Here is a 12,040-nt window from a genome sequence, read left to right as displayed (position 1 = left end):
TAGCCTTCTCCCGTCCAAGGGCCATCAACTCGCAACATTTAGGCATCTGTCTGGTTTCATCTACGCAGCCATGAAATGTTCCTGTGAAAAGCAAGCAACCGGCCGTCGCATCGACTCCAGGCCACCGACGTCGGAGCGCGCTGCCCCTGCACCGAGGCCACGCACCTCGTCCGTATGAAGTCACCCTACTCGCACGCGGCATATGTAAGGCTGACGAGCATGTTCCATCCGATATGACGAGGGAGGGGTGCATTATTGTCGGCTCAGCTTGCGATAACGATCGATACGAATGCCAGTCAGTCCATACGACGTGCCTCACCGATGAACCGTGGACGTCTTCTCAGCCGTGACCAGGACAACGCCAGTAGCCATAGCGCAAAGAAATTCCAATCACGCCCCAGCACTCATCACGTGGCTGGACTTCCCCGCTAGCCAATGGCCCCTAGGGACGGAGTTTGACGGGGAAGGAACAAGCCGGCCTCGACACCTGCCGCATGCATTGAACACCACTACTCCATACCAGACGTCTGGTACTCTAGACAATCCACTCTGCCAGCGCTGCATCCAGCTCCCGAACCGCTACCGAAGTCTAGCCTAGGGATCACCGGATGTCGTTGCTTTATGCACCACATGAGTCTTATTGGCCCGAAGCAGCCATAGCGTCACCACACTTTTTCTCGGCTGAGCGAGCAGGTGACCTTTGACGCGGTCGAGACTTTCATACGAGGAAATTGGCTGCACCCTGTCACATCGTGACATTGACGGCCAGCCGTGTCGAGTAGTCGAGATGTGTTACATCGGCATCCCACAGTCGGGATTGCCTGCTAGATGCGGCATCCTCGGATTGCTCTGCACAAACCTCGGAACATGCAACTGTGCAATTCTAATTGATGCCCATTAATGCACGCTGTGAATTTCACAATAATCTAGAAAGTATCGGCATATTTGTGAGTCCTGTGCTGTGTCGTGGGCAAGCGGCCTGGAGACAAGTAAGGTACTCTGTGTTTACCTGCTACCAATATGACTAGGAGCTGTCAAACATTGCAAACTCCAAGTAGAACAAGTCCGAGTGAAATGATCAAACGAGCAGACCTATACTCGGTATCAGGATTTAGATACGCTCCTTCAAGAATATTGTCGATTGCTCCTTCTGACTTCAATCGCCACGTGCGGCGCAATCGTGGAAAGGGTGAGCACCATACGGCTTCTTTCTCTCACCCGTAGAAGCAATGATGTGAGACATCATGACATTCAACCTCCAGCATGCACACCTCAATCGACAGTCCTCACCCTTAGCAGGATATCCAAGCATCGACATAGTCTCATATGACTTTCATCCTGTTTTCAGCAGCATCAGATCCCGCGTCAATCACTCGGTCAGCTTCTAGTCGCTAGTCACCAGCTTCGCGCGCAGTCTATCGTTTACGAGGGTGCTCAGCACGATATTGATCTCAGAAAGCATCGCGCTGACGGTAGGCAGCAATGACATTTTCCGAGATCGCGGGACGGCTGCTGAAAGGGTCAGGACACTCGCAGCCGCCGCCTGCCAAAGAGCAGCTACTCGACCCTCATCCTTCACCAGATCAGACCAGTATTTCGTCTCTACTCGCTTCGCCAGAGTCAGACAACGGTCACATAACAGCCTGTGAAGGCATGCTCGGCAGCCACCTTGGCGAACAAAGAGGACACTCCATTGCCTCTTCTTGGGCGAAAACTCGACCTTTATCCGACATTCGTGAAGTCACCGAATCGAGCTTTGCAGATACACTACCTCAAAACGCCCTAACCAACATCTTCCCCCGTAACACCTCCCGTACAGAAATGTCGCGGAAACCCTCTGTTGCTACGAGACGACATCCAAGCAACGACAACCGGCATGGCGAAAACAAAGAACCTGACAGAAAGACTAGCATCGAAAGCAACGGCATGAGATCCGTCCACCGGGGTCGAACTTCTAGATCACCATCACCATCAAGTCCTGCAGACAACAACAGCATATCCAGTATATATAGCATCCCAGCTGGCAATGTTCCACCGCGATCATCATCGCGAACTCGTGCACCTAGCAATTCTCAAACCCGACAGCTACAGCAGGTACCACCCATACACATAATTCAAGCGACAGCGACGAACGTACTTAGCGCAATATCCACTATACCTTTCCAGCCTCCTAATAACAGTGCCAATACTATCCTTCGACACGGTCAATCACAGTCTCCCCTACGCCATATCGTTGCTCGTCTCGACCCTATATCTCACGATGCCAACCGACGCATACCCTCCAGAACATTTGTTCGCGATCCACTATCGAAAGAGCTGCTAGAGTTTCCATCACACCGACATCCGCGAATTGAGCTTGGCCTAGACTTATCGGCAGGCATTTTCGTGGGCGGAGGCTCCATTGAAGGGACCGTCCAGATAAACGTCGACGATGCAGAGCGAATACGTCATAGAAGGACTCTGGACATTGCACGGATATCTATCGATCTTCTTGGGACGGAGGAAATAAGTGGCAACAGACGAGCCGTCTTTTTGAACCTAGCAACGGAGCTTATTGACGAGCAAAACCCGCCGCCTCAGAACATGGTAGATACCCAAGAGCCAACAAGTTCAGCAGATCTATTCTGGCATCTGATGCCTTCTAATACCAACCTTGCTTTCAACCTAAGTTTACCTCTCAATGTCGGTCCTCCACCATTCCATTCGAAGAATGCAAGGATCCGCTACACACTTTGTGTGTCTCTTCTTATTCGCGACCAAGGAAGGCAATACATTGTCAGAACTTCCGAAGACATTACAGTGCTCTCAGTGTATGATCGTATGAGATTCTCCATGTTCAACGTCTGTGTCTACAAAGTTAACATCCTGGCAGCTGAAAAGGCGCTCATGTCGCTCCCCAGTCCATTGACTGCTTCAGAAGAGTGGATAAAGCCCCGAGAAACCACCATCGAGGCTGTTCGGGTCACCGCGGGTCTACATCGACAAGTCTGGGTCAGCGGTACTAGCCTTTACGTTGATGTCCATGTTGCCAACAACAGTCGCAAGACGGTGAAGAAGATCGAACTTCAGTTGGAAAGGGACATACTTTGCTACAAACACGTCTGTTATACGCGCTTGTGCTACTACTACGTAATGATGCTGATGCAGATGCTTTGCAGGCTGCTGCGGCCACGATGGAGAAGTCTGCGGGTCAGGCTCGCATCTTTGACAGCAACGAGCGGTCTATACTCAGTAAATCATTCGTCAAGAACGGATGCGCTGGCTGGAACGGTGTCTCTACACACCAAACTCACATCAGAACCTGTGATCTTGAGGTACCCCGCGGCCATGCTACGGTGAAGTGTGGTACGTACTTTAGCATGAAGTAGTATGCACCGTCTTGACTGAGATAGGCAAATACTTCGAAGTCAGATACTTCCTCAATGTCATCGTCGCGAGCGCGCACACGTCAGTATCTGCATAACTCTCACCGGTGAAGCTGAACTCGTCCAGAAAGCTCGTCACCGTTCAACTACCAATCGTACTCATCCATATGGTGCGTCTCATAGTCACTCCTCTTCTGTATGCACTAACCATCACACCCTCAGAATTCCCTTGATGTGGTCCCCAACTCCGTCGCCCAAGTCGCCATGGCCATCGAAGAAAAGCGCACAGTCCGCCGCTCTCCACCCCGCCTCGGGCGTCGCCCATCCCAATCCGTTCAAGGCCGCGCCTTCGCAGCACCACGTTTGCAATCCTTGGAACGCATGCGCGCACGTGACGAAGCTATCCAAGAGTTGGGTCAAGCCCTCGAGCAAAGCCCCCGCAAATATGGTCTTCGCCGCGCAAACTCCAACTTTGATTACCATACTCCACCTTCCAATCGCAAAGGCAGGATACTAGGCGATGGGGAAGCAGCAGATCTACAGGACCGGCTAAGACGCGTCAAATCCAATGCGACAATTGTATCTAGACCTCCAACCCTTCATAAAGTTAATTCAACAAGGTCAAGACGTGGCGCTGGATCGGCGTTTGGCTTTCGAGAAGCGGAGGTTAGGGAGGATATCGAGCTAGGTGGTTTGGGTGCGTCGGGTGATGGGCTTCTAAACGAGAGATTGGCGAGGAGCAGCGATCGACAGTATCGATTTAGCAAGAAAAAGAGTGTAGAAAGATGGAAGGGGGTGGCGAATGTGGGCGTTGGGTGGTTGAAGGGGAATGGGGCCAAGGACGATAGGGAGCGAGAGGGATGGCTATGAGCTCACACTTCCTTCTCTGAGCCTTTTATTCATTGCATAACACGTCGCCACATGTGTTGCGATGATTAACGATTTCCTTTGCTCTGTTTGGCCTAGGATGCGAAATGATTTGTTGGATTATGGCATTACTACCTGAGATTGGACATGTTACAATTAGCGCATGCCACTACCAGTTGAGCTCGAAAGCGTCGCCAGTCTTACTGTTGTTTGCATAGTCACTTGAATTACTTGATGCTGCTGCTGTACATGGCGGTTGTGTAGGTAATGGTAAAGTCAATATTATTTGATTTGTTCTGTCATCTAAACGACAGCCTGGTTGCTTCTATGTATAATACAATCGTGTCATAATGTGGTCATTAAATTCCTCTTAAATCCACTTCATGCGGTATGATACAGTGTTATACATGGTATGTCGAGGTAGTCGTATCAGCAGAAGCCCTCTCGTAAGGTAATGCTTATGACCTGCTCTTGGCAAGCTCAGACTGAGCAGTCGATGTAGGCCCTCCCTTCACGCGCTCCCCTCCAGTGATCTTCTTCTCACCCTCAGTGATGTCGTGTAGAGTCTCGCTGGTGATGGGCTCCTTAGCATGACTCTGCGCCTGCGCAGTAGGACCTCCAGCGACCGGTCGCTGCTCACCAATGAGCTTCTTCTCAGCGTCGTTGATCTTGCTTAGTGTCTCCGAGTCTAGCTTTCCTGACGCAGAGGAAGTGTTGGCGCCGGCGTTAGACGTTGATGAGCCTGATGTGAGAGCGGACTGAGCGATGGATGTCGGGCCTCCTTGCATGACCTCAGCCTTGCCGGTGAGGAGCTTCTCGCCCTCAGTTATGTCGTGAATGACTTGCGATGTCAGGTTCTGGCCGGCGTGCTGTTGAGCTTTTGCGGTTGGGCCTCCCTTCGCTGGCTCATCCTTGCCAGTGATGAGCTTCTCTGCTGCAGTGATCTGGGAGATGAAGTTGGAGTCGACTTTGACGGACATGATTCGTGTTGTTGTGAAATTGCGGTGGTTGCTGAGATCGTTGATGTTGTTCCTAAGCGGCGCTCTTTGAGATGTGATGCGAGCTGTTGGTCGTGCAACGAGGAAGAAGTTGCGGTTGATACGGAGGATCCTAGAAGCCATTGTTGCTGAAGATTTATAGGTCTGATATTAAACTGGAAGTCGCAGTGGTGCTCGGTATGTGTAAGATTTTGTAGTGTGATGTGTACTGATGTAATGCGAAATTGATATCGTCTAAGAGTACACTCGATGTGACGTTAATATGGGGAAAGATGGATTAGGATGGCTATTTGCAACTTCTCGATCCGAATTTTTGACCGTGCGCAGCAAATCTCTGCATCAATGGCGACGACATTGCGCTTGATGACCCTGAGATGCAGGTACCATATCACCGATGGCCACGGCGACTTCTCGATGCGGGCTGATGATGTGGTGGAGCTATGATGTCAGCATCCTGGGGAACGAAGGCCATGACGATTGGGTGCACTAGCGGTGAGCTAACATCGCGATTCGATCTAGGGGTCCAGACGCAAGCTTCACAACCTCATTCACGATGGTGATGCGATGCGAATCCGATAGTGCGAAACCATCGAGGTCATTATTGCAGGTTATAATCCATCTTTTTTTTTCACTTCTATTCGCTGAGACGCAATGGATTCTTAGCATGTCATAACGACAGGTATTCAGACATGCCATTTTGTTCCTGATGTGTTTGCCAGCTGAGAGTCTTCTCATTCCTGAAAAGCCTGCCCATATTCATCAGGCGATCTCACCGTTCCTGTCGCGCAGTAATTGTGTGCTCCTCTGACTGATAGCATCCTGCTCGATACTAACCCGGATTTCTGTAGTCTTTACCACATCCCCCATCGGCAATGCAGTTGTTCCATCCTCGTTCATACGTGCATATGTTGAGGGACCGAATCGCGAACTGTGCGTGTTATCCCCTGCGCCATCCTTCGTAGCCCTGCGTTCGTCGCCCGTTCCAGGTATATAGCGCGACCCTGAATGCGCATCGAAGCCTTGCTTGGTGAAGTCGACGAGTTGATTGAGGATGTCGAACTCGAGTTTCAGCTTGATGGCGTAGGCGAGTGTCTTCCAACTTGTCTGAATCTCATACATGCCAGCATATTGAAAGGCCAGAATGGTCACGTCGAGCGCGATGACAACGACATTGACGGCGATGAGATGATTGAAGAGGCGCTTCGTATTTGGACCTTTGAAGACAGCCGAGCTGCTCATAAGAACGAAGGCGCGGTAGATATACAGCCCGCTAATGACGCATTCTTGGAAGACAAACCACGTAACTTGGAAGACCTCCCACTTCTCGTAGATCCGGAGCCATTTTCCCGGTTTTGACGAATTGGATCCAGCAAAGAGCGTAGTTGCGCCTCCTTGCACGATAATGCAATCTGTGATGATCATGTATAGCAACCATCTGTCTCTCTTTCCTGGGCTGATGAGGTGCAGTCGCGACCAAAGTACGATCGATTGGCCAGTGATCATGAGCATGCCTCCGCCACACGCCATGGTGATTTCCAGAGGGGCCGAGTCGGATATTCCATAGTTGCGAATGAAGTAGCCGAAGGCGTGTATCACGATACCGACAGTTGCTGCGATAAGCGAGTAGAAGTACACGCCACGGTATGAGTGGAAGCGACGGAAAATCTTGACAAACACTTCAAGAGCGTGGGAGACGGCGAGGGCCAGAAAGACAATGACGATAAGAGCGGTCTTGTAAGGCAAGGCAGGGTTTGTGCCCATACCTTCGGCTCGATCGCCTAGCCGGGAAGTCATTTTCGGTGTGGTTGCTGCCAAAGTACCTCCCCAGGAATGAGGGAGATTAGGAAACCAATGTCAACTCGGTGCGGTTCCGATCGTGAGTTTCATCTGGACAGCTGGTGAAGGGCCGCTCGGATGAAGACCCGATCGCGGACCGCCTTCTTCTACTCAAGAGACTCGAGATGATATCTCTCCACCTCCACATCTAACGCGCACGCTGCAAACCGTTGGCCTCATTTTGTACTCGTTCGATCCAGACTGGCCGCCACCAAACTTTGAATCCTTCAGTTCATGCCCCGCATCCTGGTTCCGGGTTGGACGTCGATCATCACTGGCTCGCATGCATCATCCACGGCCCGTCCGCAGGGACATACGTTCAAAGAATGTCACCGCGATGTAAATGAAGGGGCTAATGCGACGCCTTACTTGTGAAACGCGGTTATGAATATGGAGGGCTGCTAGCGATGTTGGGATGGGGAAGATATCCACCAATCAAGGGAAAGAGGGAACACTGTGATCACTGTTTACATCCTTGTCAATCAATCTTAACAGCAACGTTGTGCCGCTTGCATCAGGTCAGTATTGCTTCACACCGTGCCGCAACCGGTTAGTGTTCGTGTTTGTGTCCTAATGGGCGGGAGCTTTGGGTGGCAGCTTGTTTCGATGATGCTATTACGTCGTGCGTTATTAGAAGTACATCTCGCACAGAACAGGTCTCGTGTGGCTAGAGTTTGCCGGCTTATCGTCACTCTCACATACGAATTGTTAGTTACTCCAAGTCGTTAAATGAACCACAGGCTGATCTAGATATCAATATCCGATGATTGCTACTAGCTGAGAGATTCTGGGCGAACATGCGTACTTTCAAGCTATGATAGAAAGCATTTCCCCAGGAATCCATCGAGGCGCTAATTGAAACGGGTTAGCCGAGACCACGACCGACAGATACTATCCCGCGAGAGATGTCCATTGTCGTTTCGATTATAGACATATCGTGCAAGCGATGTTGTTCGTATGTGAGAGAAGTTAGCCGAGCTGGCGTCACCCCTATAATGTACGTGACGGATGGTGCACAACACTTACAATTCCGTAACCGGTAGTTAAAGCCGCCGTTCCTATGTCAAGTTGCGAGATGCTTAATAGTATCGCCCAATATAGTGAGGAAGCCAGTATCTGTATCGCAAATAGCCGAAGAACTTCTAACTACACGGTCGTCATCAAACGGAGTTCTAGCGGTCGCAATGAAAAGAGAGACGTCATGGACGTGAACAACAACACCCTGATCGCGCAGCGTTTAGAGGACGATACCCCGGTGCTTGAGAAGCCATGTCGCGTGTCGACTGAATGCAGAAACACAGCGAAGCTCCAACTACCTGGGATCGGCGAGTTGATCCAGAGCTTTTGCAAGCTATCACAACCACGGAGGTGCCCTTTCGTGGAGTAAATGATAGTTAGAGATTCCGACCAAGAAGGCAGAAGACGCTTGAAGTTCGCCATAGGGTGCATTGCTTTCCAGAAACCCTTATCCACCAACAGTTCTTGAACAACTTCATTCTTTTTGGAGCTTCGAAAAGTGTGATAGGCCAACAATTCTGCCCATTCCTTGCAAAGGCCTACAGCGAGCATATCTCAAGACAAGCCTAGTATCCTTGGCCTACGTGCAAATGTTCAAGCTCGGAAGCTACTGGGGCCAAATGCGAGGCAAAGTTCTCGAATGACCCTATCATCGTAGAACCGCGAAATTCCATGTTGTCATGAAGAACAAGGGAAGTAGATTTCTCCAAAGCTCTGGAATCCGACCTCATTCCCAGAAGGCTCAGTACGTTCGAGTCCTAACAACTGCCCAGCATTCTCTTAGTCCCGGGAAAACTCTGGGCATCGAGTTCTTGTTGATACAGAGACGGTTACCAGGGGTAACTTGAGAGTCTAGCCTCGAGTACCGGAATAGCCGTTTCGACTAGAAGTCTGGTTTTCTACAGGAAATCTCGAGTCGTATGCATGCCTGCTGGTACCTGCTTCTGTAAGCAAGCAAGCAATCAACCAGTAGGCATCCTGTCAAGTCTGTCAGTTCGCCTTGTTGTGCGTGGAGCAAAGCTAGAGGAAGTGGCGCGTCTGATATGCCCGACGAGCAGGAAGTTGACGCTGTCGAATAACTAACAATTAATCCAATCACCGTTCATAGTGCTATTGCAAGTGCCGAAGATAAGACTGCGTGAAATAGATGAGGATAACTTTTATGAAAAACGTGCATCATCAGAATCTGACATGTAGATGCAGAACGCGACGCGAGTTTGTGTTCGCGTTGGCTGTGATAAGTTAATAAGTGGCTCGACGTCAATGACGGCACGTGCATGTCAAGGTCTACTCTTGGGGTCTGCTCTAACACTAATTTCTCAAGCTCTCCATCCCAGGCCATCGTCGCGCAAGCACATTGTCCCAATGACACTCACGATCGCATGGCTAGCTAGAAGTCGGCCGTACAATCGTTTCGCACACCCGCTAAGTGTTGCTAAGTTGTCTTTAGACTCATGATCTAGGAAATGTACAGCAAATGGATTGTAACTGTCTTACGGGTATGCAGAGCTTCGTGATGCACACCGGCACAGCTCTGCTTGCTTTGGAAAGACTTCACTGCACCACTAGGTTACGCCTGTTTTCCAGCAACTTGTTCTTCGACGGGATCTCGTAAAGTGTACTGAGCTAGTGGGACGCTTTTGGCTCGTATGATATGGGTTACCCAAGCTTCGAGGGTCGTTATTCCAACGATAGGATATACCTAACATTCGCACATAGTTCTATGCCCGATATTGATAAGGTGATGGATTGACGAGCCGACATACTACCGACGTCTGGGTTAGCGTCTGCCGAATAGCATGTAGCGATACCCACCTAGATAGGTAACGTATCAAGAAGGTCTTATCATCCCAGAGCCGCTCCATGCGCCATATCAAGCTAACGGAAAAGATCCGACGGGTAGCCCATGCGACAAGTGTGCACCCCCGGAAATTCGCTGCAAGCCGTATAGTAGCGAGTTGGGTAGTCGGTAGCCGTAACGTTAAATGAGGCAAGGGTGGGGCAATTGCCGATGCCGGGGAAGCAATTCAACAGCTATCTAAGAACATCAGTACGATGGTATGATGTCGGCATCGAATCCACAACATCTCAGTGTAGCAAGAAAGTGTATACAGTTAACACCTAAGCGCTCTACTTAGATTTCGAAGGTATGTTGAAAGACCTGGTGTAGGCTGCATGAACGTATCGCATATTAACAAGATGACAGGAACAGACACAGCTTCTAACTCAATGTCGAGACCTGAGGTACAAATTCCACAAGGTACTGTTGTAGGCACCACCTTACACGGCGGCTATCCTCGCGCGGTTGAGGCCTTCAAGGGCGTTCCCTATGCGTTACCACCAACAGGTGAACGCCGCTTCCGACCACCAGAGAAAGTAGGACCAAGTCGGGAGACTATAGATGCTTCAAATTTCGGCCCAAGAGCTCCAGCACAACAATTAATCGTCCTTGGACCAACACTCGAGGAGAGTGAAGACTGCCTTACGGTAAACATCTTCCGGCAAGCTGAACACAATGGATCAAAGGCGCTGCCAGTTGCAGTATATTTCCATGGAGGGGCTTTCAATCGGGGAAATGCCGCGATGCATGATACTGCGTCCATGGTTGGATGGTCTGAACTTCCGTTCATTGGAGTGTCATTCGGCTATCGCATAGGAGCCCTAGGCTTTCTACCATCAAAGCTGAGCGCTGCAGAAGGTGCACTAAACTTAGGTTTGAAGGACCAGATCTGTCTGTTAGATTGGGTTGAAGAGAACATTGAGCACTTCGGGGGTGACAAGAACAACGTAACACTCATAGGACTTTCAGCCGGTGCACATTCGGTGAGCACAAAGCCGGTCTTTTTCTTGACCAGTCTAACTGAAACTTCTCTAGATAGGCCATCATCTTTTGAACTATGAGGAGGGCTTAAAGCCCAGGTTTCATCGTGTTATTATAGAATCTGGCGCTCCCACTTCACGAGCAGTTCGCAATCCAGACGCGGACATCCACGAAATGCAGTTTCATGACTTTCTAAAGGAGGTTGAATGTCCGAACTCCCTGGCCGATTCAGGAATCTTCAGTTACCTCCGCAAAATTCCGACCTCCGTGATCGCCAAAGCTCAAACCAAGGTGTTCCAAAAGTACAACCCCAGTCTACGTTGGGCGTTCCAACCAGTGATTGACAACGAGATCATTCGCCGCCGTCCAATCGATGCCTGGCGCACAGGTAAATGGCACAAATTGCCAATCATGACCGGCTTTCAAGGCAACGAAGGTTCACTGTATGTGAATAAGAAGATGTCGACCCCCTCAGAATTCCTGGATTTCTGGAGAACCTTGCTGCCGCAGATGAGCGAGGAGGATATTCAGACGATAGATCGCTTGTATCCTGACCCGACCGCGGTGCCGGACTCTACTTACAAAGAAACGCGACTTGAGCACGGTGTCGGACCCATGTACAAGCGTATCGAGGCCGCCTACGCACATTATGCATACGTAGCTCCAGTCCGCCAAACGGTGTTCTTCGCCAGCCAGGACACGCCCGTATATCTGTATCACTGGGCGATGAGGCGAGATGTCGTCAATGGAGCTCGTCATGCAGACAACATGTTCTATGAAGTCAGGGATCCTTCATTCATTGCGCAGTCCAAGAGCCAAGATGAGTTGTCGGGTATCCTACATGCATACATCACTAGCTTCATTTGCACCGGCACTCCGAATGCGCTTGGCGGCTCGTATGCCAAAAGAACAGAGTGGAAAAGCTACGATAGAGCCGATCCAAAGGTGATGATATTTGGAAGAGATAATACGGAGTTGGTTGGTGAACAGATAATTGGCGAGCCAGCAATCATGGTTGACGACATTTACGCGAAAGAGGAAAGCGATTTCTGGTGGTCTAAGGTTGAGCTGTCTCAGCAGTAGTACTTGTCATGCATCGGCGGCTCTCATACGCGCACCACGAAGAGCCGTTCTTC

The 12,040-nt window shown here is 50.3% G+C and overlaps 4 protein-coding genes across 4 annotated transcripts; 2 read left to right on the top strand and 2 right to left on the bottom strand.

The window, feature by feature from the left end:
- Window positions 1–1,229: 1,229 nt before the first annotated feature.
- On the top strand, window positions 1,230–4,235 carry ALTATR162_LOCUS9690 (uncharacterized protein; the record flags this gene model as incomplete). Its single annotated transcript, XM_043317324.1, has 8 exons — window positions 1,230–1,234; window positions 1,396–1,430; window positions 1,481–2,818; window positions 2,873–2,991; window positions 3,039–3,345; window positions 3,393–3,447; window positions 3,493–3,535; window positions 3,588–4,235. The coding sequence occupies 8 exons, from the start codon at window positions 1,230–1,232 to the stop codon at window positions 4,233–4,235; spliced, it is 2,550 nt and encodes an 849-aa protein (XP_043173259.1).
- A 455-nt stretch (window positions 4,236–4,690) lies between these two features.
- On the bottom strand, window positions 4,691–5,353 carry ALTATR162_LOCUS9689 (uncharacterized protein; the record flags this gene model as incomplete). The annotated part of the gene is made up of 1 exon (XM_043317323.1): window positions 4,691–5,353. One exon carries the CDS (start codon window positions 5,351–5,353, stop codon window positions 4,691–4,693), a length of 663 nt encoding a protein of 220 aa, XP_043173258.1.
- A 636-nt stretch (window positions 5,354–5,989) lies between these two features.
- Window positions 5,990–7,024, bottom strand: ALTATR162_LOCUS9688 (uncharacterized protein; the record flags this gene model as incomplete). The annotated part of the gene is made up of 1 exon (XM_043317322.1): window positions 5,990–7,024. One exon carries the CDS (start codon window positions 7,022–7,024, stop codon window positions 5,990–5,992), a length of 1,035 nt encoding a protein of 344 aa, XP_043173257.1.
- A 3,258-nt stretch (window positions 7,025–10,282) lies between these two features.
- Window positions 10,283–11,987, top strand: ALTATR162_LOCUS9687 (uncharacterized protein; the record flags this gene model as incomplete). The annotated part of the gene is made up of 2 exons (XM_043317321.1): window positions 10,283–10,906; window positions 10,959–11,987. 2 exons carry the CDS (start codon window positions 10,283–10,285, stop codon window positions 11,985–11,987), a joined length of 1,653 nt encoding a protein of 550 aa, XP_043173256.1.
- Between the last annotated feature and the right edge of the window lie 53 nt (window positions 11,988–12,040).

This window comes from Alternaria atra (genome assembly GCF_907166805.1).
Source record: "Alternaria atra isolate CS162 genome assembly, contig: 30, whole genome shotgun sequence".
NCBI lineage: Eukaryota > Fungi > Ascomycota > Dothideomycetes > Pleosporales > Pleosporaceae > Alternaria > Alternaria atra.
Note: the sequence above shows the minus strand (reverse complement) of the source record. Positions and strands in the feature narration are given on the sequence as shown.